Source organism: Anomalospiza imberbis, chromosome 5 (genome assembly GCF_031753505.1).
Source record: "Anomalospiza imberbis isolate Cuckoo-Finch-1a 21T00152 chromosome 5, ASM3175350v1, whole genome shotgun sequence".
Classification (NCBI taxonomy): Eukaryota; Metazoa; Chordata; class Aves; order Passeriformes; family Viduidae; genus Anomalospiza; species Anomalospiza imberbis.
The window spans coordinates 58,544,976-58,569,703 of NC_089685.1; the positions used below are offsets into that span (position 1 = coordinate 58,544,976).

The following is a 24,728-nucleotide window of genomic DNA, read 5'->3' on the forward strand; positions in this document are numbered from 1 at the left end:
TTCATATGGATAGTTCTGGCTTTTACACGGAAAATAACCAACTTTTTTGAATTGATGCGTCCATGTGGCAATAGGGGAGCCAGGGATGGCGCAGGTGTGAGGCAGAGATGCTTCTGCACGGGGCAACGAGCTGGAGGGACCGGGAGGGGAAGCTTCTCCGTCCGCGACCGCCGGCTCAGAGCGACTCGAGCCAAGCCGGGGGTGCGGCGGGGCTGAGCAGCGGCGTGGCAGCCGGCGGAGGGGAGGGATGGCAGGCGGGGCTGGGATGTGCCGTGCCGGGATGCGCCGTGCCGGGCGGGGCGGTGGCGGCGATGGCGGGGATGGCGGAGGCGCTGGCGAAGGAGCGGGCGGCGGCGGCGGGCGCGGGGCGGCACGGCCGCGCTGTGCCCTACCTGGGGCAGCGCTTCGGGGCGCTGCGCCAGGAGTGCCTGCAGGAGGGGCGGCTCTTCCAGGACCCCTCCTTCCCCGCCGGCCCCACCGCCCTCGGCTACCGGGAGCTGGGGCCCCGCTCGCACAAGACACAGGGCGTCGTCTGGCGCAGACCCACGGTAGGCGGCGGGGGAGGGGGGATCCCCGGTAGCATCATTCCACAGTATCACCCGGCTTCCTCCTTCCCTCACCCCCTAAATTTGGGGGGATTGAATGGTGCGGGGGCGGCGGGTCGGGGCGCGGCTGCCGAGCGCGGTGCGAGCCCTCCCCGCGCTGCAGAATCGCGGCGCGCCCGTTTCGTGCAGCTGCGGATGCTCAGGGCACCGGAGGCTCCCCTTTGCTCCGGGGACAGGCTGGCAGCGTGACTTGCTCTGCCTGGAAAACAAACAAGTCAGAAAAGTCATTTTCCTCTCCATCCAGAACTCTCCGTGTGGACGAATCTCTTTGGGTAGCGCTTGGGGCTGTCCCTTCCGATAACTCTTTCCTTCAGCAGAGCCATGTGTTGACCACCGTGCGGTTTATTCCCGAAGCAGCCCTGCCAGCCATGGGAGCCATGGGATCAGGTGGACTCCGGGTGCCTCCAGGCACTTCTGAAAGATCTTGCTGTAGTCAGTGGTGGGGAGGTAATGGCAGAGGATTGTGTGCACATGTGTGAAAATGCAGTGCACCTCCTGGCACGTCCCGTGAAGTGAGCTGGCTGCACACGGGCTTTGGTCACCAGCTCCCCCTTCTCACTGTGCTTGGTGTGTCTGGTGCCCGCACCCGCTCCTGCCCTGCTCTGTCTCTGTGGTGTTCATCTGCTGTGGTCAATGGTTTGGTTAATTTGCTGCAAGCGTGGCCTTGTTCCCTGCCTCACCTGCGGCTACGTGTAATGCAAGGCTTGTTTTGTTCCCAGGAGCTGTGTCCCAACCCCCAGTTCATAGCCGGCGGAGCCACACGCACGGACATCTGCCAAGGGGCCTTAGGTAAGGTGGGGGCAGAAAGCTGAGTTCTCCATGCAGGTGCTGCCCCAGGGCACCATGGTTTATACACGGCTGTAACTCGCTCTAATACCTCCTTTTGCATCCTACCACTTCCGTTCATTTCAAACCAGACCTCTCTCACCTTTCCTTGGCATTTGCAGGTGGGGACCCTGTGTGTGGTTACTGAGCACAGCCTTTCTGCATGCACCAAGTGGGGATGGCACACACTGGTTTCCTGATGGTTTTTGTGATCATGGCCTGTTCCTTTCACGTTCAAATCCATGTGCCTGAGAGCAGCCTGACGCATTTCTGCCTTTAACAGTCTGCTTGGAAAAGCAGTTGTGTGTGTAGCAGGACTTCTCTTTCCGCAGTGGGAGAGAATTTTGCTGCGCAGGAGGAATCTCCTGAAACCTGGGGAGATGCTGTAGAGAGAAAAGAAGTTGTATGGAGGATTCCCTGCAGGTCGCCAGCTCTTGAGGAAGACAAAACTGGGGTGTTTCAGGAGGGATGGGCCAGCCTGTGAGCCCTCTGCTTTTGCCAAGGCTTCTGCTCAGTTTGTGCAATGGCAACCCCTTGGTGGGGCTCTCCAGGGAAGATCTGGAAGCTGCAGGGAAGTGCCAGGGGACAGTGGGGAGCAAATGGCTTAGCCTGGCGGTGAGTGCACAGCTATCCCAGTCTGGAAGCCTGTCTCCTGCCTTGCCTGATAGAAGGGGTTTTAGGTGGAGGATGTCTGCAGAGGTATGAGGAGAAGAAGTAAAGTGAAGTGAAAGCAGTAGGCTCCTACTCAGCTGCAGTGAGAGGGGTTTGGATTAGACAGTGTGGTTGAGGGAAAGCTCTTGTGTAGGAAACATGACTAATATGACCTGTGCTGTGCTGCTGCACTTGGCAAAGGAACCAAATTCTGTTTGTTTGCTTTCAGATATTCACCACATTGCATCTTCTTAGTTTCTAATCCCACTGCTGCTATTTGTTCATGTCCAAAAAACGTAACAGAGAAGCTTGCATTTTGTGCCTATGTTTTCATTCAGACGTTTTTTAAGTTAGTGCTTTGACAAGCAGATGCAATTTGTATAAAAAATCCATGACAGTAAAGCTGCTTAGATTATGAACTCAGTTCCCCTCGTGCCCCAATATCATTGGTGGTGTGGGTTAGACTCTATTGTGCCTTGGGTTGTTACCATGTCACCAGCTTCCTTCCTGTGTTCTCTCCACCCAATACCACGTCTCCCATCATGACTGTTTTGGCATGAAGCATGTCCCAGTGCTTAAACACATGTGCCAGATCTGTTATCTTGTTTAATTGTGAAACTTTCTGGTAAGAAGTTCTTCAAATTGAAATTAAAGTTTACTGTAATGCCATTTCAGCATCTGGCATTTCTGTAGAGATGTTGGTTTCTGGAGTCACTTAGTTGCTTTCTGGTTTTCCAGCTTTTCTCTGCAGATGCCGTGGCAACAAGAGCATAGGAATGAAAGATTTGAAGCTTCAAGTTGTGAAATTGCAGTTGCTAATTCCAAACACTGTTTTTAAACTGATGAAAGCATTTGCTGCCCTAGTGGTCTTTGGACCAGTCAGATGTTCTCACGGGGTTGTATGGTATCCCCAGAGGATATGAAGTGACTCACAGCTGGTATTTTTGTACCTCCTGACTATATCTGAATCAGAGGTTGTCAGTGTTCTTGTTTGTATCTCCTCTTTCCCTGTCACTAAGTACTGCAATGACTCTCCTGGCTGTCTTCTCATGAATTTGGGCAGGATTTTGGTCTTGTGTGACAATTGTTGATTAAAAATTAGATGCTTTTGATCTTTGTATAGCCACTGAGTTGCTAAGAGCCTGGATGGAATCTCCGCTCTTTCACACAATGGGGCTGGCAGATGCACTGTACAAATGCTTTATTTTTTTTTTCCTTTTTTTCCACTGCCTTATCTGACACTAGCATTTGTATTGATAAATTTGCTCAAGCTTACATTTACTTGAACTTTGTATTTACTTTGTATGTTCATGTCCCATCACATTTTAGGATGTTATAGAGAAGATTTCATAGGAAGATGTCAGGTGCTTTTGGAAACCTGTACTTTTTATTATGCTGCTTCTTGTCTACAGGAAGCTTTTGTAGTCTCATTTATCCCCCAAAGGCTTGATCAAAAAGCAACAGACCTGTGCCGATGGGGAGTTTCACTGCTGTTGCTGAGCCCTTCAGAACATCTGGGAGTACTGCAGGGAGAGATGGGGCATCCAGAGCACATGGACCCATCACATCTGCAGGGCAGCTTCTTGGCAGGGAATGTGCAACCAAACAGCTCAGCTAATGAGCAGGGTTTCTTTTAGCTCAGTAGTCTTTGGCCAGGTGCATAAATTTGTTTAATTGCTTTTGACCTGGACTATAAGAAACTGTGATCCATATAAGGCAAAGCTGATCATCAGTGCAGAAAAGGTTCTCCAGACACCAAATTCTGCCTCTTGGGATTTGGATTATCCTTTTTTCTGGCCTTGTGAGGTTTTTTTGGTTTTGGTCTGTTGTTTTTGGTTTTTTACCTTGGGATAATCTTTTGAAGGAGAGTATTTGGAGTTGGTTTTGCAGTATCAGATCTGCAAAGTCAGTGATGGTATTTGGCTCCAAATGGCAGCACGTGGGATGTAGTGACTCATTACAGCTGAGGGGAGGTTCCAAATCCAGAGAAGCCTGGTTCACCCTTAGCCACCTTTTTTTGGAGTGGATGTCACCATGGTATCACAACACTGGGGTGTAAAAAGCACAGGATCTCCCAGCTGCTGTTTGGATGCAGGTGTGCAGGTGTCTCCTCCTCATGTAACAAATGTGTGAAAAAATAACAAATTGAATAGGTGGAATTTTGAAAATAAGACCCTTGGTTACCTCATGCTGACAGCCACTCTACTGCCAGTGGGTTGCCACAGCCTTGTGTTTGTAACCAGAAAACGTTCTGGAGTGCTGTGGTGTTAATATAAATACCTTCAGTAGCTGTTCATCTAAGACCGTTTTAAAATAATGATGAGTCTGTGATTGGCAGAATGTACATTTTTCCTTTTACCCCATACTCTTACATGAGCTGTGCACTGACCAGAGGAGCTGCCTTTTGCTTACAGCCCTTCAGGCATTTGATGGCTCTTGTATTTTGTTTGCCTTTTCTTTCCAGAATGGCTAATTTTAAGACCTTACAGCTATTTATGCTTCCTTGCAATTACTTTATTTTTTTCCTAATGTTCTTGTTACAGCTGGAGATTAGGTAAATGCAGAGACAGGTATATGGAAATAACAAGTAAAACACTGAAAGCGGGAAAAAGTAAGCATGACAGGACAAAAAATAGTACTTCTTGTTAATATGTGTTACAGATAAACTCACAGCCTGAGAATACTCCCTTTTCTGATAACCTTGTCCTGCCTACTGTTCATTTACAAAAATTATTTATGATAAGTGTAGCCTTGCTAACACTCCTTTCAGGCTCTAAGCAACCTGTCTGTCAGCCTCTCCTTGGGCTTTCCTTCCCTATCAAAGGAAAATCACTGTCCAGAACTTTGCAGAAGCACCAGTTTTGGACATTCAGGCTATTTGGTAAAGACCTTGCTCAGGCTTGCTTAGTGCTAAAATTCCAGGTATAATCATGAGATCTGTTCTCATCTGAAGTCTGAATTATCAGGTGTGCTTTTAGTGATGGCTGTTCACAAAGGTAGAGATTATATCCTGGTTGTTGGGCACTTTTAAGTGTGGAAACCAACGGATGTCTTCCATATATGCTGCAGCTGCCTTTAAACCTCAAGACCTTGCCCAGAGTTGTCAGAGTTAAGATTTGTGTTTGACTCCAAATTCTTGTTAGAAACCAGTATAAAGTTCAGCAGAGATTTTACAACAGGCTGCAATTTCAGTCTTCCTTGATGAGACAGCTAGAAAGTAAAGGAAATTCTTTATAAATTCTCCTTGTGGGTGTGGAGGTCCTCTGGAGGGTGTTTCTCCTTGAATTTCCATGCTTCTTACCTCCAGGGAAAGCATGACTCAAAGATGTGTTACAGCATTGAAGTGTATGTTCATCATCTGGAGGCCTGATCAGCTTCTTGACCAAGCCTTCCTGAGCTCCTGTGGCCATTGGAGTGGTTCATTTGTTCTTCCTGGGCTGCTCCCTGCCTGCCCAGCCCCTGGGTATGGAATATAAATACTAATATTTCTTGGGAAGAATGGTGTGACAGCTGCCCTCTGAGCCAGACTCTTTCCTCCCGTCCCTGTCTTTCCCAGCAAACGCCTTTGCAGTACATAGTGCTTTCTCTGGATGCAGCTCCCAGGGAAGAGGGTCTCGGCTCCTTGAAGGAGGCTGTGAGAGGAGTCACCACTTTGCAGGGCAAAGTGGATGAGCTGTGACAGAGTAGGGAGGGGAATTTCACCATTGCTTCATAGCCTGTCACAGGAGAATAGCAAGGTGACTTTCTTGTTTAATAACTTCTCTGACATGCTGATTTTTCCATTGCAGTACAAGCAGCCAGAGGCGGGGCTGAAGGGGAAGTTTTATGGTTGGTTCTCCCCCTCCAGGTTGTGAAGTAGTATAAGCATCTTAGGTTTTGAAATTATTCTGCAATTTCACCTCTTCCACCTATCCTGAGATGTGAAAAGATGTGTGGGACAGATGAGTTTCACAGAGCTGCTCCTGGGGGTCAGCTGTGCCAAGCGCTGGCAGCCTGGAGGGAGCTGCAGGTTGTCCGTGTTCCTGCTGGTTTGTCTGCGCAGTGATGGATTTGGGCCGGAGGGTGGACCTCGAGGGCTGCTTTAGAGTTCATTCACCCTGAGACTTTGTCCCATTTGGATCCCAGCTTCTCACCCATAAGCTTTTGAGCCTTTTCCCATGGGAGAGAGGTGGCTGTGTAGGGCCTGCTGCTTTGCTGGCCTCCAGCTTGCTGGCAGCTGTGGCAGGTTCACACACTGAAGCTGCAATCCTGCAGGATTCTTTTGTGGGACCTCATGCACAATACCGACTGCCCTCTGTTCACAAAGCAAGGGAACAGCGGATCTGGGGATGGCAACAAGGAGTTTTGTGTTGGGCTGTGGCAGTCAGGGGATCACCTGGCTCTGTAGATCTCTGACCACTTTGCCAATGGGCTGCAGGAGGCCCATGGCTGAGCAGAAAGGTGACTGCTCTGGTAAAGTAAAACTGGGCTCTGAAAAGAATTACAAAAAGCAGGGGTGTAATGTTTATAGAGCTGAGGTCTCTTCCTCTCTCTGCGTGGCAGGAGATGGTGTGGAAAAACACTGTCCAGGCAGCCTGTGGTGCGCAGGGCTAGTGTGTGTTGGCTTCGTCCCAGGCAGGATGAGGAGGTGTGTGGAACTGGGAAACAGTGCCTGCCTTCAGGCCTTTCCTGGCTCTCCAGTGACTGTGCTGGAGACCAGACATGAGACTAAAGAGAGAGGCCTCGAGCAAGAGCCTCCAGAGATGTGTAAGGTGAAAGGAGCTCCTGTTTGCAGGGAGGCTGGCAAGAGACCTTAAAGGGAGTTTGCCTGCAGGACAGGTCTCTGGATAGCAAGGAACATGTTTATTAAACATGGAGAAGGGAAAAGAATGCAGCCTATGCCTGAGAAAACACCTTTGAGGAAAAACTGCACCCCTAAGTACCTGTGTGTGCCCACAGGCTCTTTGCCTTTTCTCTGTGCTTCTTCCTATCATACAGGCGCTCAACTGAATATTAAGTTTTCCTTCAAACAGTGCCAGAATGGGTAATCACTGTGGTGGTAGGTCAGAAAAAGCCTGCTTTGACTTTTTTTAATGAATTTGGTCTTGAGGAAACACTTGCATGGATTTGGAGGGTATTTGATCTGTCTCAGAGATAAAGTGATGGGAGGGATCATCCTATCCCAGCTGAGGGAATTATTGGTTATAATGCACAAGCCTGATGCAGTGCAAAAACTAAAGTTTGAATAATGAATGCTGTCTGTTTTTTTTGTTTTCCTTTTCTTTTTACAGGGGACTGTTGGCTCTTGGCAGCCATTGCTTCTCTCACCCTGAATGAAGAAATTCTGGCCCGTGTTGTTCCCAAAGACCAGAGCTTCCAGGATAAATATGCAGGAATTTTCCACTTCCAGGTATGTGGAAAACAGCCTTTTCCCCTTAATGCTACTGGGCAGGAGCCAGTGTGGCTGTCTATGTATCCATGTGTGATGTTTCCTGGCATGGCTTTGTGGGATGTCAAAGGGCCAGACAGAAAAAAGAAGACATCTAGAAAGGGTGGTGGAAGGAACAAGGCCATTAATCAAAGACCTGGGAGCAGAGGCTGCCATTATGGTCCTTCCTCCCTGAGCAGAGCCAGCTGAGTATGTACATCCCTGAACAGGATGGGTGAGGCTGGCTGGGACACCGGCATCATGTTTTCCTGGGAAAATTGACGTTCAAAGATAAACATGCTGGTGATGGGAGCGCACAGGGTGGTGATGGATGTTTGTGCTCTCTTTCCCTCAGTTCTGGCAGTATGGGGAGTGGGTGGACGTGGTGGTGGACGACAGGCTGCCCACCAAGAACGGGGAGCTGCTCTTTGTGCACTCGGCAGAGGGCAGCGAGTTCTGGAGCGCGCTGCTGGAGAAGGCCTATGCCAAGTGAGTCGGGGCCAGGCTTCCTTCCCCTCACATCCCTGCTTTCCCATAGCATCCCCAGCTGCATGGATACTGTGCCTTCAGAGTGTCAGTCTGCTCATTAGTCTTTGCAGCTTCTGGGGTATTCCACAGTGGCTCCTTTGGTACAGCTTTGTTGATGATGCCTAAGACAAGGAGCCAAAAGCACTGGATTTGTTGTTAGCCAAGAAAAGTAGCTCTTGCATCTTGTGGCCGGGCTGTTCCTGGAGCAGCCTTCTGTCACCAGGGCCTGGGAAGCTCCATTTCATGTGCTCTGTGCACCTCTGAGGGCTTGGCAGCTGCCAGTGCTTCAGTGTGCAAGGCACATCAGTCCACGTGCCCAGGTCTGTGTTCAGTGCTCATATCTGAATCTCCATTTTTGGGTTGGCCAGAGAGGAATTATATTCTCTAACTCTACTATTTTGAATTGACTTAAGAAATTCAGATCAGCTGAAAATCAGATCCATAACTGTTAAAGGGATTTAAAGACTGTGGAACTAGAGAGGCAAATTTTTTGGGTATTAATTATTTTAAAATATACATTCTTTGTTCTTCAGACAGTGTTCATGATTCCTGTCATTGATATGACTGAACCTGCAGGGTGTACACAAGATTGTGTAATATTTTATGCTGGGCTTTCCAAGTACAGAGGTCTAAGAAGCAAAGCTGACTGGAGGGACATGTTTGTAGCTGCTGCAATGCTCCTGAAAGCAGAAATGCTGTGACAGCTGCCACACTGAGGGCTTCTCCTGAAGGAAGAGAAGAACAGGGAGCCTGATGGTTGTGTGTGTGTGAGAAAAGAACAGGGAGCCTGATGGTTGTGCCTGTCCCCCATTTTGTGCAGGCTGAATGGCTCATATGAGTCCCTCTCTGGTGGCACCACCACCGAAGGCTTCGAGGACTTCACCGGTGGCATTGCAGAATGGTATGAGCTGCAGAAGCCACCCCCCAACCTCTTCAAGATCATTCAGAAGGCACTCCAGAAAGGCTCACTCCTTGGCTGCTCCATTGATGTGAGTTAGCAGGTTTATTTCTGGGTTCTTGCTTTGCACACAGGCTGGGGGTGGACCTGTGCTGCACCTGCAGGAGCTGCACACAGCATGCCAGTCCCCTCTGCCTATGGTTCCCTGCTCCACCTTGCACCTGAAGAATTTGACCCAGGCATGTGCTCTCCATGAGGGTTAGGCTGAAACTAAGCTTCATTAGCTCATGTAAAAAGCTCATTCCCTCCCTTGTGCTTCTTCCATGAGACCTTCTGCTCTTTAGAAGGTTGATGGTAATGAATCACACAGGGAACTTGTCAGGACTCCTGATGGACATCTGTGTTCCTAAGAAAGCCTTCTCTTGGCAGCAGGATGGCACAGGCTGAGAGGGTTTGGACAAAGAGCTGCTGCTAATGGCTCCTGCAGTCAGGTGCTCAGAGGTGACAATGTCCATCCTCCCTGCAGCCTTTTTGTTGCACAAGGTGTACCTAAAATGTTCCTAAAAAATCTGGGCTCTGTTCTTGAAGAAGAGAGGCCCAGACTGTTGCCAGACCTTTAAAAGTTTTTATGAGAAGACACATTGTCAGAAGCTGGACCCACATGGGAAAGAAAAAGAGGAGCTTTGGCTCTGCCTTCAAGGATTCAGCATTGCTTTTACCCTTACTGAAATGAGTCTAAGTATTGTTATTGTGGTAATCACCCTCCTCCCAAATGAGATTGCATCTTAGTTATGTCTAAAGGGAAGGTAAACTGTTTACAAAAACTCCATTCATAACAGAAATGTAAATGTTTCCTCCCATTTTTCAAGTTAAATCAGAGTCCCAGGAGAGGGAAGCTTCACAGCAGGAAAAGTGCTTGGTTAATGTCAATTTGACTTCATGGTATTTTCAAGGCCTATTTTACTCGTTGGCATTTAGATAAGAATCTGACATCTGGATTTTTGCCCCAGACTTATACAAATCCCTTGGGTGGGTGGGGAGGAGAGTAAATATATTATGTTGTTGATAAATGCTGGCACTTTCTGTAGTTTAAATGAACTGTTGCTGAGTTTATCCTTTGGAAAAAAACCTTGTAAAATCTTTCCTTCTGCTCTGTAACAGAAATAGGGACACAGAGATTAAGCATTATATGGAGAGCGTGCTGTGGGGCAGAAATAGGCCATGAACTGACAGCAGGAATCCTGCCTGCTCCATCCAATCCTCTCTGTTTGTTTAAGTTTCAAATATGCTTGTTTAGAGGTCACACACTTCTGAAATGGTGGAAAGACAATGACAGCCACATGTTTCATAGGTGGTTAAACATTCACTCTCTGGCAAGAAGTGACTTTTCTCTGCAGTGTTTAAAGGCCAGACTGCCCAAGCAGTGGCTGTGAATAATTGAGGGGGATGTGCCTTCAGGTACGAATGGCATCCAAAGTTCAGCCTCTTCCCTTGCTGCCCTGCAGGGCAGATCCTAGGGGAGCAAGGCTGGGGAAAGGGAGGGCAACCTCCCACCCTGCTTTGGAGCTGCAGGGGGTGTTTTGACACTGAAATTTGCTGGAGCTGGGTGTAATCCCAGTGGACCCTCAGGCCAGTCACTCCCCGTTTTTCTCTTGGTCCCTTGAGAATATGGAGTTTCTCATGTGCATCCCCTTTGGAGATGCACAAGAGTGGCTGCACCACACCAAGTGTTTTGGTGCCAGGAGGGAACTTTGCTGCAGTGCCAGGCTTCTGTGTGCACCCCATGCCACAAACATGGCAAACTCCCTGGGGTTCCAGCACCACCACATGTGCTGCTGTCCCCTCTCCCTGCTCTGCCACACTTACTGCTTTGGTGCAGCAGCTACACCGCGCCTGCAGCCTCCCAGTGAGATGAAAGCTCTGTTGGAGTGGGAAACTTTGTTCTGTTGGATCCCCTGCCCATGGGAAGCTGCAATCACTGATGTCCTTTGCCCCTCCAGATCACCAGTGCTGCAGAAACAGAAGCAGTCACTTCCCAGAAGCTGGTGAAGGGACACGCGTACTCAGTCACCGGGGCAGAGGAGGTACGTGTGCCACCCCAAGGTGCAGCAGGTTTTGTGTGTGGCAACCACAAGCCCATCTTCAACACTGCAAATTCTTAAGTGTCACCCATTTTGCTGAATTGGGTTTTGAGTCTCTTCTTTCTGAAGGAATGCTTAATTAGTTGGTATGTTTTGGATAAACACAGATTTGCCTTCTTGGGTGTTTGACCAAGAAAACCCCTCTTATTCCATAAGCATGGCTATTTCCATAAGCAGGGTGGTGGGCAGCTCTGTGCAGAAGGCATGCTACCCTCTGCTGGTGACTACGGCCCTTCAAGTGCACTTCTGTACAGCAGGCCACACTTTTTACCTTACAAGCACAGCAAGAAGTGTCCTGAGCAAAGAAATAAAACAACCCCCATGTATTATTGTCCCTGAAGTGCCTGCTGAACAGCACCTTTCAGCTGGGCTTGGTGTTCAAACACAAGAGCGGGTGACTGGTGAAGAAAAGACCAAGCAAAGGAAGCAGATCATGGCATCCTTCCATGTGTGCAGTGGATTTTTTGTTAGTTCACTGGTAATGGTTTCTGAAATAATTTTTGAAAGTTCAGGGTGAGGTATAGAGAGCTGCTGACATGCTGTGCTGGTTTGTGGTTGTCTTCTCACAGCAAAAGCAGGGAAGAGGGAGTTTGTTTATCTTAATTCACAAGTAGGCATGATTTAGCCAAGCTGTTCCTTTGGAGATCTGTGCAGACTCAGTAAGGATGGTTCAACTGGGGTGTCACCTCTGGACTGCAGAGACCAACAGATGACAAGAGGAGGGGCTGAGGCTGCTGCTCTGTGGGGCATTGGTGAGGTCAGAGGGGTTGTGGCCAGTTTGAGTGTCCTGTCTGTTGTAACAGGCTCCTTTTATATATAAGCAGGGGGGTAAAAAGGCATTTGAATGTGAAGAGACAATTTATACCTAAGTGATGACTTTGAGAAATATATCTGTACCTGCTTTTGGGCTTTTGTATAGCAGTTTTACATTCCCTTTACTTAGAATCCTATCAAAGGTGATTTTTTAGCAGCACAAATCAGGCATTTTGGTTTTCACGGGCTTTTGTTTGTGCATGCTGTAAAACTTCTTTGGACAAGCCTGGCTGTGTGAAGCTCACTCAGAATCAGTTGGACGTTTGTCTTTTGGACCAGGTGTGTGCATGTTGTCATGCCTAGCACCGAGATACTTGCTCTGTCATGTTTTTAATTTCTCTAGAGGATGAGGGAGGGATTGTGGTGCTGAGTCCCTGGTGACTCTCCATACACTTCTGATCCCATCAGGTGAATTTCCGAGGAACAGTGCAGAAGCTGATCAGAATCCGAAATCCCTGGGGAGAAGTGGAGTGGACAGGGAAATGGAATGACAAGTGAGTCAATGGCTTCCTTGTTGCCAGTAGCCCTTTACTGCAGGGGTGTGGTCGTGTTTCTGGCTTTTCTCTCTTTTTCTGTTCCCTACCTGAAATTCCTCTGTAGGTCCTGTCTGGATGTGGTGTTCACATGGAACTGTTTCAGAGAGAAGCATCCCCTCACTGTCATCTCCCTGGTAGCCATCATAGTATGTGATGCTTTTCATGCAAATTCCAGCCTTTGTGTAAGATGCAGTGAATTGGTTGGTGAATCCTAGAAAGCTCCCTGTAGTTTCTGCTTATTTAACAGCCTGGATTCTGTGATGGGCTTCTGAAAACTCACTTTCTAAAAGGGCTTTAAAAATCCATTTCTGCTGTTAGCCATGAAAGCTGGAGTTTACACACTTCTGTGGCTGGGCAGTTTTTATTCTGACTCTTCCTTTTTCTGTCTCAGTCCAGACATTGCACTTTCTAAAAATAACACTCTGTTTCTCATTCTTACCATGGATATTTGAGAGGTGAGGTATTTTATGTGCCAGGTGCATCTATTTTTAATTCTGCAGTAGTTTGAGAATTCTGGAACTGCTAAAAGTTAGATCTTGTGCCAGAACAGCCACATTAGGGTTTCACCTTTCCCATGGGCTGTAGTTGATGTGGGATTCTTTTCCAGCTGCCCAAACTGGAGTGGGGTTGACCCTGAGGTGCGGGAGCGACTGACCAGGAGACATGAAGATGGGGAATTTTGGTGAGTGTCACTGGGTTCCCATTCCAGCAGAAGGGAATGTCAGCTGCTCTGCTTTTATTCATGCAAAGTAACGTCTCCCAGTTTGCTCTCCAAGATGAGTGTGCAAATTCACCCCAAACCCTCGTGCTAAATCATAGTGACAGGGAGGGAGGATGGACAAGGTGGTGGGATGGAAAGCCCTTCTGAGGAGATGTTGCCAGTGGCCTTGCCTCCCACAGGATGGCATTCAATGACTTCCTGAGGCATTACTCCCGCCTGGAGATCTGCAACCTGACTCCAGACACCCTGGCAAGTGACAGGTACAAAAAGTGGAGCCTGCAGAAGCTGGATGGCAACTGGAGGCGAGGAGCCACTGCAGGGGGCTGCAGGAACTACCCAAGTAAGAAAAACTGGAGAAACCTTTTACTTGTCCACTTTTACTTTATCTGGGAGCTTCCAGGAGATGTTTTGGGATGGCTTGTGGGATATCTAGGACTAATCTCCAAAAAGTGTGGGTGTCTGGGAAATGTGGCTCCCTGATGAGGGTCCATTGTGGTTGTAAAGGCTGGGGTGGGCAGGGCAGTGCATTGGTTTTCTCTTCTCACAGCTGATTTTGGCAATCAGAGCCACATCTGTCATATCTGACATGTTTAAATATCATCACGGCTGATGTCAAAGAAGCCTCTGAGTAGTTTGCTTAAATCCACTTCCCAGACACATTCTGGACGAATCCTCAGTATTTAATCAAGCTGGAGGAGGAAGATGAGGACCCTGATGATCCTGAGGGGGGCTGCACTTTCCTCATTGGGCTGATCCAGAAGCACCGTCGGAAGCAGAGGAAGATGGGGGAGGACATGCACACCATCGGCTTTGCAATTTATGAGGCAAGGAAGGCTGACAGGAATGTGGGAGGAAAAGGGAGAATCATTCCCCCTCTAAATGGGATAGTGCAGTTCCCATGCTGGGCTTTCCATCAAAATTCAGACGGGTTGAGTGGGACAGCAGCTGCAGCAAGGAAGGTGTAAAGAAACAAAAAGCTGTGTCATGCTTGCTTAGCCCCTGCCTCCTTTCCTGATGATGGAGAGGTCAGAGGAGCAGGAGTATGAAAGAGGGGATAGGGAGAAATAGTAGAGAAATTGAGCCTACAGTAAAAATCGTGCTGGGCTGCAGGGAGCAGATTCAACAGGAAGCCACAACCAGCCAGGCTGTGGCTGTGGCTGTGGCCACGCTGCCCCAGGTGAACCTCACCTGCCTCAGGGATGGAGCTGGGAGCTGAGCCAGCAATTAACCTTGGGTGATATGGGCTCAACACCCACCTTCCCCTCAAGCCAAGGATTTTTTATTGTTTTCTTTTGTTTTGTTTTTTTTTTTTTGAAGAATGTGTATGTCCTTGCTAAGTAATGGTGAAAAGAAGATGGAGATGCCATTCACCATTCAACAAGCAAATAACTCTGTCCTTCTCTCCCTGCAGGTGCCCCCAGAGGTATGTGGCATGGGTTGGTGGTCAAGGTGCGGAGTTGGGGCTCAATGGCTGGTGGGAAGAAGGGGTTCAGAAGATTCTACTTCATCCTATATGACTACACAGAGTCTACAGTTAGAGGCCATTTATTCTGGAAGGGGCCTTGAGCTCATGTTGCATTTTTAGAGCGTCCTGGATTGGGATAAAAGTGTTCAGTGCTGCAGAAACTCCCCAAAGCAACTCTTCTGTGGCTCTCCTCCCAGCACAGCCCCACACTTGCTCCCCCAGAGCACAGCTGCTTTTTCCAGGTTTGCACAGAGTTCATGTTAGACTCATAAATAATATTCCGAGGAGGTGTTTATATTCATTTCCCTAAGCACCACCTATTTTGGTTTCTCTCTATTTCTACCTGCAGGCAGCCAATAGTACACTCTGGGGGTCACAGAGGGGTGTCAATACAGCAATGCCTCTTAGCTGTTGCTCCTCAGAGGAAGGACTGAAGCTCAGCAAAACCCCTGGGTAACACCATTACTGGGTTTGCTGTCCCTCTGAGGGTCTGTGCAAAGCAGCTGGGGCATCCTGTGGCTCCTGAGGCTGTGCCCAAACCAGTGGCTTTTATGTAAAGGATGGTTTCATCAGGAAAAGAAGTGGTGCTACTGGTTAATTAAATTTCTTATGTACTTTTTTTAATGCCTTAGTAGTACTCTGTCACTCACCCTAGTGGTCCAAATATTAAATTTCCATAAGAAAACTGATTCTATCTACAGTCCTGTGACTCTTCTTTCCCCTAGAAGGTGGAATTTTATCCCCCATTATGCAGCAGGTCTGACAGGTTTTTAAAATTATTTTTTCATTCTTAAAAATCTAGGAGGACAGGAAGGAGGAGGTTTCTGAAAGGTGCACATTCCTGAAGCTGGCTGCTAAAGCTGAAATGACCCACCTGTAAGACTGCAAAAATAGTTCATTCTGGAAGATCACAGAATTATAGAATGGTTTGGTTGGAAGGGACCTTAAAGATCACCCAGTTCCAACCCCCTGCCATGGGCAGAGACACCTTGCACTAGATGTTTCACTCCAGATATGATTTTGTTTTATTATTTGGTTTTGTTTTATTTTTGGAGCTCTCCACGAGTGGGCTCTGCTCTGAGGCAGCCTGACCTTGGAGGCAGAGCTGAGCTGCAGGTGGCACCAGCTCTGGGGACCAGAGGGACATGGCTCATATGCCATCTCAGTTTAAAGAAAAATGATTGGTGGAAGAATTTGCCCAATGTCTTCATCCACCCATCATCATCTGCAAAACAAAAGCATGACCTGAATGATTTATTGCAATGATCTGCAAAATACATTTGCAGCCACATCTCAGGAACCCCACCTCCTTTCTCTTCTTTTTCAGTTCTGTCAAACTGACATCTTTTTTTCTTTTATTTTTTTCCCCCAGACATAGCTAACTAATATCTGTGATATTTTATATTTGTAAACGTGAACACATGCAGACTGCAGAGGGTTTTCTCCCCTTTGTTTGCTTTTCCTAAGTTTTCTGGCCAGACAAATATTCATCTGAGCAAAAACTTCTTCCTGACCAACAAAGCCCGGGAAAAATCCAACACCTTCATCAACCTCCGGGAGGTGCTGAACCGGTTCAAGCTCCCTGCAGGAGAATACATCATCGTGCCCTCCACCTTTGAACCCAACAAGAACGGGGACTTCTGCCTCAGAGTCTTCTCTGAAAAAAATGCCAACTCCACGTAGGTAGCTTTTGGTGACCATATTACAGCAATGGGCACATGGGGGAGATTATTATTATTGTTACTTTTATTGCTTTTGTTATCCCAATTACTATTTAATTAAAAGGTTTAGATGTGTCACATCTTGAAGAGCAGCTGGGCTAAAGCCTGAGGAAGGGGTGTGGGGTCTTTTTTATTGAGTTGTCCTGATTCAAAGCAAGCAGAAACCTTCCTTTCTCCTGTAATATTTTGCTGCACATTCCTGAAGCAGTGGGAAACCCGGGATGTTCATTGTGTGAGGACCCATTCAGCTTTTGATGGGCCCTTAGGAGTGCTTGGGCACCATTTCTAGGTCTGGTGCTCCCTCAGCACCTGGGGGACAGCATGAGGCACGTCAGAATTACTTTAGGACTCTCACTTTTTTGCTGTTCTAAAGAAGAAATGACTAGACAAAGTTTGATTTGTACCCAGGAACCTGGTCCTGTGCTAAGTAGGCAAAAAAAGACCAAAAGAGTTGTGTGAACCTCAAAATCCTGTCTGTGGCTCTGCAGAACATTGCACAATTTGTACTGTCTTTTCAAACTCTTGTTGCCATAGCTGGCAAAATACAGCTTTCACTGTGTCCATAGCTGATTAATCCAGTAATTTTTGAATGCTCATTGTTATTTCTATATTTTAAAGAACCTCTCTTTAATTGAAGCTTGAAGGAAAAGCATCATAAACTGACTTGTTTTGAGTTTAATATTGATTTCTTTCTCTTTCTAGGGTGATAGATGATGAAATTGAAGGCAATTTTGATGAGGTACATCAAATTAAATATTTTAAATTGTAAGAGGGGGATGGAGTGCCTGTTTCCTGTGCAGGGTGATGTTTTCTATAGGCATTATCAAGAAATGTTATCCCACTTTGGGAAAATGGGAAAAGATCTTTCAATATCCATTGCTGGGTGTCAAGCAAATGGAAATATCATCAGGAATGTAATGGAAACAAGTGTTGTCCTTTATCTAGAACTTGGACTTCCCAGGCAATGGTACACTCCGTAAAATTAACTGGAGCCACAGTAAATTCCCTTTGTTCTCCAGGAGTCCAGGAGTGCAGCTTGCAGCAGCAGGGCTGTTCCTGCATGTAATGCTGTTTCCAGGAGTAAATAGTGGCTCACCATATGTTTAGTCTTGCTGGAGCTGGGGATGCTTTGCCTGCTAATGCAGCTACCCCATGTGTAGTGGGTGTTTTTTCCAGCATTTACAATGCCAGTAATTTGAGGTGCCCCTGAAAATAAAACTGAATAAAATCATAGTAAAAACTACTTTGTACCTTCAACCTTGCCATTTGTTTTTTTTTACTAAGGGCGAGGAAATGCATTAAGTCTTTCTCAGGCAGAAACTTTTCCTCTTTTGACATTCTCTGTTTCTGTCTTCTAGACTGAGATCAGTGAAGATGACATCGAACCCAGCTTTAAAAAGCTTTTTGGGCAGCTAGCAGGAAATGTGAGTGTTTTTCTGGTACTATCTTACTGGCATTGTGGTCAGTGGGTAAGAGAGATGCCTCCCCCAGGACAGAGTTTAGTTCTTGTGCAGAGTCAGCTCTCAAGTGTGAGCACAGTTGTGCATCCCAGAACCTGTGCAGTCACCCACCTGCTTCCACAGCAGATTTGGGAGTGCTCCTGGTGAACAATCTCTGCTCCTTTTGAACTGTGGGCTCGACTTTTATCTCTGCAGGGCCCAAATTCTGTCTTTGGGCAGAGCATATGGCTGGGCTGGGCTTCTCCCCAGGCTGCTCTTGCCTCGGGCACACCTTGCTGCTGGGTATGCTAATCTCTGGGAATTGGTGGTGCTCCTGGGAATGGGAGATGGGGAGAGCTTCCCACTTGCTTCCATTCAAGGGAACTGAACTCGAAGGGGTTTTAGAAATTGGCCAACTTGCCCGAAGGAATCAGAGGCTGCAGATGGTGTCTGCAGCTCATGGTAGAAAATTTGTTTTCCTCTTTTCCACAGGATGCAGAGATCTCCGCCTTTGAACTGCGCAGCATCCTGAATAAAATCCTGGCTAAACGTGAGTGCCTTCCTCCACCAGCAGCTTCAGATGGCCACCAGCAGGTTTCCACCGTGGCCATGGGAGCACAGAGGGCACCTGGGCAGGGGCAGAGCCTGGGCTCTGCCCCAGACCTGCCGCTTGCTTCTCCATATGGTCATGACCACGTGCTCTCTCTGCTGCTTCAGGGGGCTGCAGAAACGCTGGGGCTGTGCCAGTCCAGAAGGTGTTTCAGTTTGGCAGGGTAGAGATGGGTGTATTTTATCCCAGCATCTGCTACTGGGAATTGGCTGCCAGGAAGATGGATTGATTTGAATAATCCTTGATAATAATCAAAAGAGATATTGCTGCTGTTTTAGTATTGAACCACCCAGAAGTGATTCAAGCAGTAGCCCAGCCAGTGGTCTGGGGTGTCCCTAAGAAGGAGGAGGAGAAACTTTGAAACTCTGGGCTTCTTTATCTCTACAGAGATTCCTAACTTGGCTCTGCATTATTTTCCTTCCCACTAAACAGTGCTCAAGAAACAAGTGCGTGGAGAAATAATTGTCTCTTTAATTTCCAAAGTGAAACCTTATCAGGTGGTCAGGACTGTGGTATATGTCTGTGTGCAGCAGCTAGTAATCAGCAATGGGCTGTTGCTGGCTACCAAGCTTGGCTTCATGTTCAGCCTTTCATGAAGCCACCTCCTGCTGACCTCCATAAGCTTGTCCACAGAAGTCCACTTTGCAGGCAGACAGTAAGAGCAGAGAAGCTTTTGTCTCTGTCTCTTGCTCTGTCTCTTGCTCCTGCAGCATGCCTACAAACCAGACCACTCAGGCTGTTTGCTTGGGGACACATCCCAGCTCACTTGAGCTGGGACTCATCCCAGCTCAAAGGATAGCACCGTTGGAAGCAAATAAAGGCAGGTTGGAGAGCTCATGAGCTATTTAGGAAGGTCCTGTGGTACAGCATTCAGTGATAATCCTGTCTTTTGCTCTTTCTTTACAGGCCAAGATATTAAATCTGATGGCTTTAGTATTGAGACATGCAAAATAATGGTTGACCTGTTAGATGTATCCTTTAAAGCTCTTCCTAGATTATATTCCCCTTCCTGTGCTGAAGCAGGCCAGCTGCCTTTGCTCCCTGGTGGGTCCATCCTGGTGTACCAATGGCTCCTGAGGTAGAGAAGCTGGCTTTGCCCTGATTCCCCTGGGAAAGCCACTCCCTTTTTATTGTGTGTTATCCCAGGCAATGGGAAAATCCATAATCAAACAAAGTCTGCTTGGAAGCCTTCCCAGCTGTTGGGTGTTCTGGTCTAGCTGTGGACAAAGTGATTGTGCTGGGAAAAGGCTCTCAGCATGGTGAAGATGGTCTTGCCTGTAGGGGTGTTTCACCTCTCTGTTATCGGGCTGGAGTTGGTAAAGGCATCACAAAGCCATAGGGGGACTTAGCAAATGGAAAATGAGGGACATAAATGCAGTGTTTTGTTTTGACATGCCATACAGGAAGCAGAGAGTATGCAGGATTTTCAGAGCTTTTACTCCTAAGATCCAGGCAAAAGTGTATGATGAAGCAACAGGTCTAAGAATAGTTGTGTTCAGCTTCTCTGTGCAGTGGGAGTTGAATTTCAGAGTTGGTAAAAGAGAAAATTACCAACACAAGGTGATGCTTTTCTATAACTTGGTGTAAAATACAGCAGCCCACAGGCAGTCCTTGGCAGGTTTTGGGTGCAGTGCCATGAGCAGGTTCTTTTGTTAGCTGTTTGCTCAAGAGCTGAAGGTCTCCAAATGGGAGGCTTGGCTGTGGCTTTTCCTGTTTATATTCCAGACCCAGGACTTGTGCTCCAGTAACTGCAGGTGTTGAACCCACTATGCAGAACAAAATGGAATCATCCTGGCTTGTTTATACTTGTAGTGGAAAGACAGAGACCTGCAGCAGGGGTGCAGAAAGAGCTTGTGAACTGGTCATGATTTAAATTAATGATCTTAATTTAGAAAGAAATCTTGGACAACAATTGTGTATTCAACAGGATGAGTCCTGGAGAGAGGACGAGTCCTTCAGAGAGGACTTGAATCCCTCTCCTGTTTGCAATTTTTTTAAAGTCACAACTGCCCATACCCAGCAGAGGGAGAGGAAACCCCTTTTTCTTCCCTCTGAAGAAACTTCCTTAACTCAGAGAAGAATGATGGGAGTGGCAAACTGGGACTGAAGGAGTTCCACACCCTCTGGACAAAGATTCAAAAATACCAGGTAAGACACAACCCCTTTGGGAGAACAATCACTTGTAGAAGTGGCTGTTGACTGATTTGTGCCATACAACGTGCACAGTCAGCTTTCCCAAAGCAGGGACTGTGTGTCTGTAATCCCCCAGGTTTTGTCTTTATTTGCTCTGGCTACTGCATTAAAAAAAAATACTTTTTAAAGCCAATTTTAGAACAAATGTATGTAAGTACCAAGTCCTTCAGATCAATGTTGCAAAGTTCTTTAAGTAACACGCAGGCTGCATTTCAAAATGTTTCACTTCTGCCAGAAGCCAAACCACGCTCTGCATTATTGTCAAGGTTTCACTTTGGGTTTTGTGTCTTGCAGAAAATTTACAGAGAAATTGATGTGGATCGATCGGGTACCATGAACTCGTATGAGATGAGGAGGGCACTGGAAAGAACAGGTATTTATATTGATCTGTCTCTTCATAGGATTCCATCAGTTTCAAGCAGGGTTGAGAGATATTCAGAGCCATACAGTCTCATCTTAACTTACTGAATTTTGGGCACTCTGGAGCCTTCCCCTCCTGCCACCACTCAGGATCAGGCATTTAATTTTGTACTCATGTTTACTCTTTGAAAATAGAGTCTTTTAAATCCCTGGCATTGTATTTTCAGGGTTCAAACTGAACTGCCAGTTACATCAGGTCATCGTGGCTCGTTTTGCTGATGAGGATCTCATCATTGACTTTGACAACTTTGTGCGCTGTTTGATTCGGCTCGAAACCTTGTTCAGTGAGTACACGCTTAGTAACCAGACAGGGTCTGCTGCCTTGTGATTCCAGCAGGATAACTGGCCAGGCAGAACTGCCCAGAAGCCCAGGATAAGGTACTCGGACAAATTCAAACCTGAGATATTAATCTGGCTTCTCCTAGATCCAGGAATCAGTCTTTTAGGCCAGGCTGCTGAACCACAGCCAGTCTTCCCACAAACAACTCTATGTTGATTAAAAAATACTAGGCAACAATTAAAAATGTTCAGTCTTGCTCCTGCACAATGACTTTGGAGTGGCCCTTTCTGATTTGGGGTGTAGGCCACTGTCAAGTTTTAGATTCTGGGATTAAATTCCTTATTGATCCTGAAGCACAAGGAAAGGGAAGACTTTCAAATTAGTTCCTGTATTTACCCTTGTCTGTCATCTTTCTCCAACCACAGAAATGTTTAGAAAACTGGATACGGAAAAAAGTGGGACAATAGAATTGAACCTTGTTAATGTAAGTTCATTTAGCTCTAAAACATTTGGTTTCATTTTTGGGGAAAAAGTGGTGGGGGGGAATGTAGAGTCTCTCCTGCTCCATTCTGACTGAGGATGGCTGGTTTTAAGTACTCACATTTGTGCTGGATTTATCTACCTTGTATTTATAAGTAGCTTTAGAAAGGTTACCTTTTAAAAATGTACCTACATCACAACACAGTCTCTAACAGATGCAGTTACTTGCACCAGAAGCCACTTTTGGTAAAAGCAGTAATTTTGGCTTCTTCCCTGCTTTTTCTATCAACAGAGCAAAATGTAGGTGCAGATGTGTAGGCAAGACTGATGGTCTTGCTCACGTCTGCCTCTTTCTGCCCCATGCGTGCCCTGTAGAAAGGACTAAGTTTGGAGAAAAGTGCCCTCCTATGTGTGTTTGACTTCCTTATTACCTGATCATAACTTGTTTCTGAACCTAAGAATCCCAAAACTCTGATTTAAATGAGATATAATTTTAAATTACTCAGGAAAGATCCTAAAATTACTTCTGTAACAACAGGCTGATGATATGCTAGAAATGCAGCTATGCATGCTTGCTACAGGACTTTTTACTAAATATAACCTTGTTTTCCTCTCTCTCCTGCTACAGTGGCTGTGCTTTACTGTCATTTGAGCCACTGGCATCAGCCTGAAACCTCAACAAGAGCATGATCAGGTGAAGATAATCAAGCTACATACAAGTAATATCCAAACATGAATGTGCCTTAACTTACGCAAAGCAAGCAGATTTGGCATGCAATTGCAAGAAGAAAAGCATTCTACTTCCACAGAAGAACCTGCAACCTCATTTTTATGGGTCTGACAGTTTGTGCCTACTCTCATATAGCCTCTGGAAAAATGCTTTAGCTTACTATCAATCCTCAGTGAAAGTTTTGAAAACACTGCTTTGCTAATATCTTTGTATTTAAGGTGTTTTACAGGACTTCAGGAAGAAAAGGTCATTACAGCTTGACAGTTTGGTTTTAAAAAGTGCTTTTTGAACATCCTGCATGTCTGAAATTAGTAAAGAGATAGTATTGCATATCTAAACACCTGTACTCAGAGATAGGGGTTCCAAGCCCCAACACTATCCCAGTGAAATATTCTTTAAAGAATTTGAGTAGCAAGTACATCTTTGACTATTGATGTGCCCAGAACTGGAGGGTGCTGGTAACAAGATTCTTTCAAGAGAAAGCCCATGCTTTCAGGTGGAATCTTGAGTTCCTGTATCTTATTTATCTTCTTTTGAAATACAAGAAAGCATTTAAATTAAAAAAAAAAAAAAAAAAGTAGGAATAAAGTTTGCCAGACTGTTATTTCTGCTGAAAATAAGCACTTTTCATTTATTAGAGATTGATATTGTATACCCCACACCCAGCCTGCTGAAAGCAGAGGCTGTGACTGAGCCAATTGCTGCTGCCTTTAGTTTCCTCACCTGAGGAATTGTGTCCTCCTTACAAACTATTTCTTCCTTATGGACACCTTTTCAGAAAGCAGTAGGACTTACCTAGTCGGAAAACATGAGCCTGCAGGGTGAGGCACTTTCTAAATACCTTTAAGGAATTATTTGTTTCTCCGTAAAACACTGCTCACTATCAAATTATTGCCAAATGGAGAGATAGAAAGGATAGAAAAGGCTTTATAGGAAAGACTTTATTTGGAAAATACTTGTACCAAGTTGGGCTTTTTTCTTAAGTATGTCCCTTAGCTTTTAAAGTTAACAATGTGTCACTAACAGATTCAATTCAATTTTAAATGCAGAAAAACTACCTTGAATGGATGGGGGAGGAGTGGCTCAGTTTAATACAGAAAGTAGCTGAAAGTTAATGTAATGTAGAACAACAGTGTGTCTTACTGTAACATTTCTAATAAAAATCACTATTAAAATACCCAGAGTTAAAGCTTAAGAGGAGACAAAAGTTTAATGGTGGAGTAAACAAGTAGAGTAAAAACAAGTACATTATCAAGGACTACAGAAAGTTTCTACACTTAGTCTTCAAAGTACAAAATACAATAAATACATGAGGCTCTTTGTAAAAAAAGGAATCTAAAACTACATTTCTGTTACAGCGCATGATATTTTGAATATATAGAATTTCTAAAATGCTATAGCTTTTCTAAAAGTTATTGCTCAATGGATTGGTCATGTGGTTGTCACTCTTCAGATGCACTTCAGTTTTTTTAGCTTCTTTTAACAAACATTCTGTTTCCAGCAATAAGCAGTTGGGTGCTGTGCACATACCTCAATTTCTTCCATCTGGAAAAAGCCTCGGGATAAATTTGGACAAAGCCTAGTTGTCTGTTTCATGATGATTCCTTCAATAGCAAATTCAAAAGGTCCTTGTATTTAATGCAGAAAAGAAGTGAGACTATCTTCTGCCATGTTTGAAGACAGCTGGGTGGGTACTTGAACATAATGGCTCGATTCGACCAAAGGCAGCAGAATTTCATTTGCTTGTAAGCATTATTTCATCAATGCCCTCATCCATTTGCTAATGCATCAATCCTTCATTTGTTTTCAAAGCACATTTTTCATAGCTTTCAAATGACATTGTCATTGAAATAAGCCTCATGATATTGGAACCAACACAAAATGGACTTTTTTTGCTGTAAGTTATCCATGATAAGTATTTCAAGAATCTGGCTTCTGTACTATTTCATGCCAAGCTTCTTTGTCTAGGTTTAATCCTTGGATACAGCTGAGGGTAAAACAGAAATGAGGTTGAAAATTTTAGTACTTTAAAAGGTTATTTTTTTTTAAAGAAAAAATAAAGGAACAAAAACCCCCTCTCTTTGGTGCTACAATTCTAATGTAATCCATAGTACCAAAAAGCATGCTTATAAAAAACACCCAGGGCACTGACAAATATGAATTTAGCAGTCTTAAGAAAGCTTAAAAAAATACCAACGGTGTCAGTACAAAAGGAAGGTATTGAACAGCACATAACTGAGTACTTTCAGCTCTACCCAGATGGGT

The 24,728-nt window shown here is 45.9% G+C and overlaps 1 protein-coding gene across 1 annotated transcript; it reads left to right on the forward strand.

Annotated features, from left to right (window-relative positions):
• Nucleotides 1-310: 310 nt before the first annotated feature.
• On the forward strand, nt 311-23,037 carry LOC137474482 (calpain-2 catalytic subunit). The gene is made up of 21 exons (XM_068191082.1): nt 311-548; nt 1,325-1,394; nt 7,352-7,470; nt 7,844-7,977; nt 8,837-9,005; nt 10,915-10,998; nt 12,277-12,362; nt 13,012-13,086; nt 13,305-13,465; nt 13,780-13,949; nt 14,537-14,548; nt 16,058-16,269; nt 17,014-17,050; nt 17,670-17,735; nt 18,243-18,300; nt 19,267-19,331; nt 20,440-20,508; nt 20,848-20,926; nt 21,141-21,257; nt 21,679-21,737; nt 22,362-23,037. Exons 1-21 carry the CDS (start codon nt 312-314, stop codon nt 22,383-22,385), a joined length of 2,103 nt encoding a protein of 700 aa, XP_068047183.1. The 5' UTR covers nt 311; the 3' UTR covers nt 22,386-23,037.
• Nucleotides 23,038-24,728: the final 1,691 nt, after the last annotated feature.

Coding starts and splice junctions, on each gene's coding strand:
- LOC137474482 (XM_068191082.1), top strand. CDS start 312: ATGGCGGGGATGGCGGAGGCGCTGGCGAAGGAGCGGGCGGCGGCGGCG. Junction 16,270..17,013: donor GAAAAAAATGCCAACTCCAC/GTAGGTAGCTTT, acceptor TTCTCTTTCTAG/GGTGATAGATGATGAAATTG. Junction 20,927..21,140: donor GAGGGCACTGGAAAGAACAG/GTATTTATATTG, acceptor TTGTATTTTCAG/GGTTCAAACTGAACTGCCAG.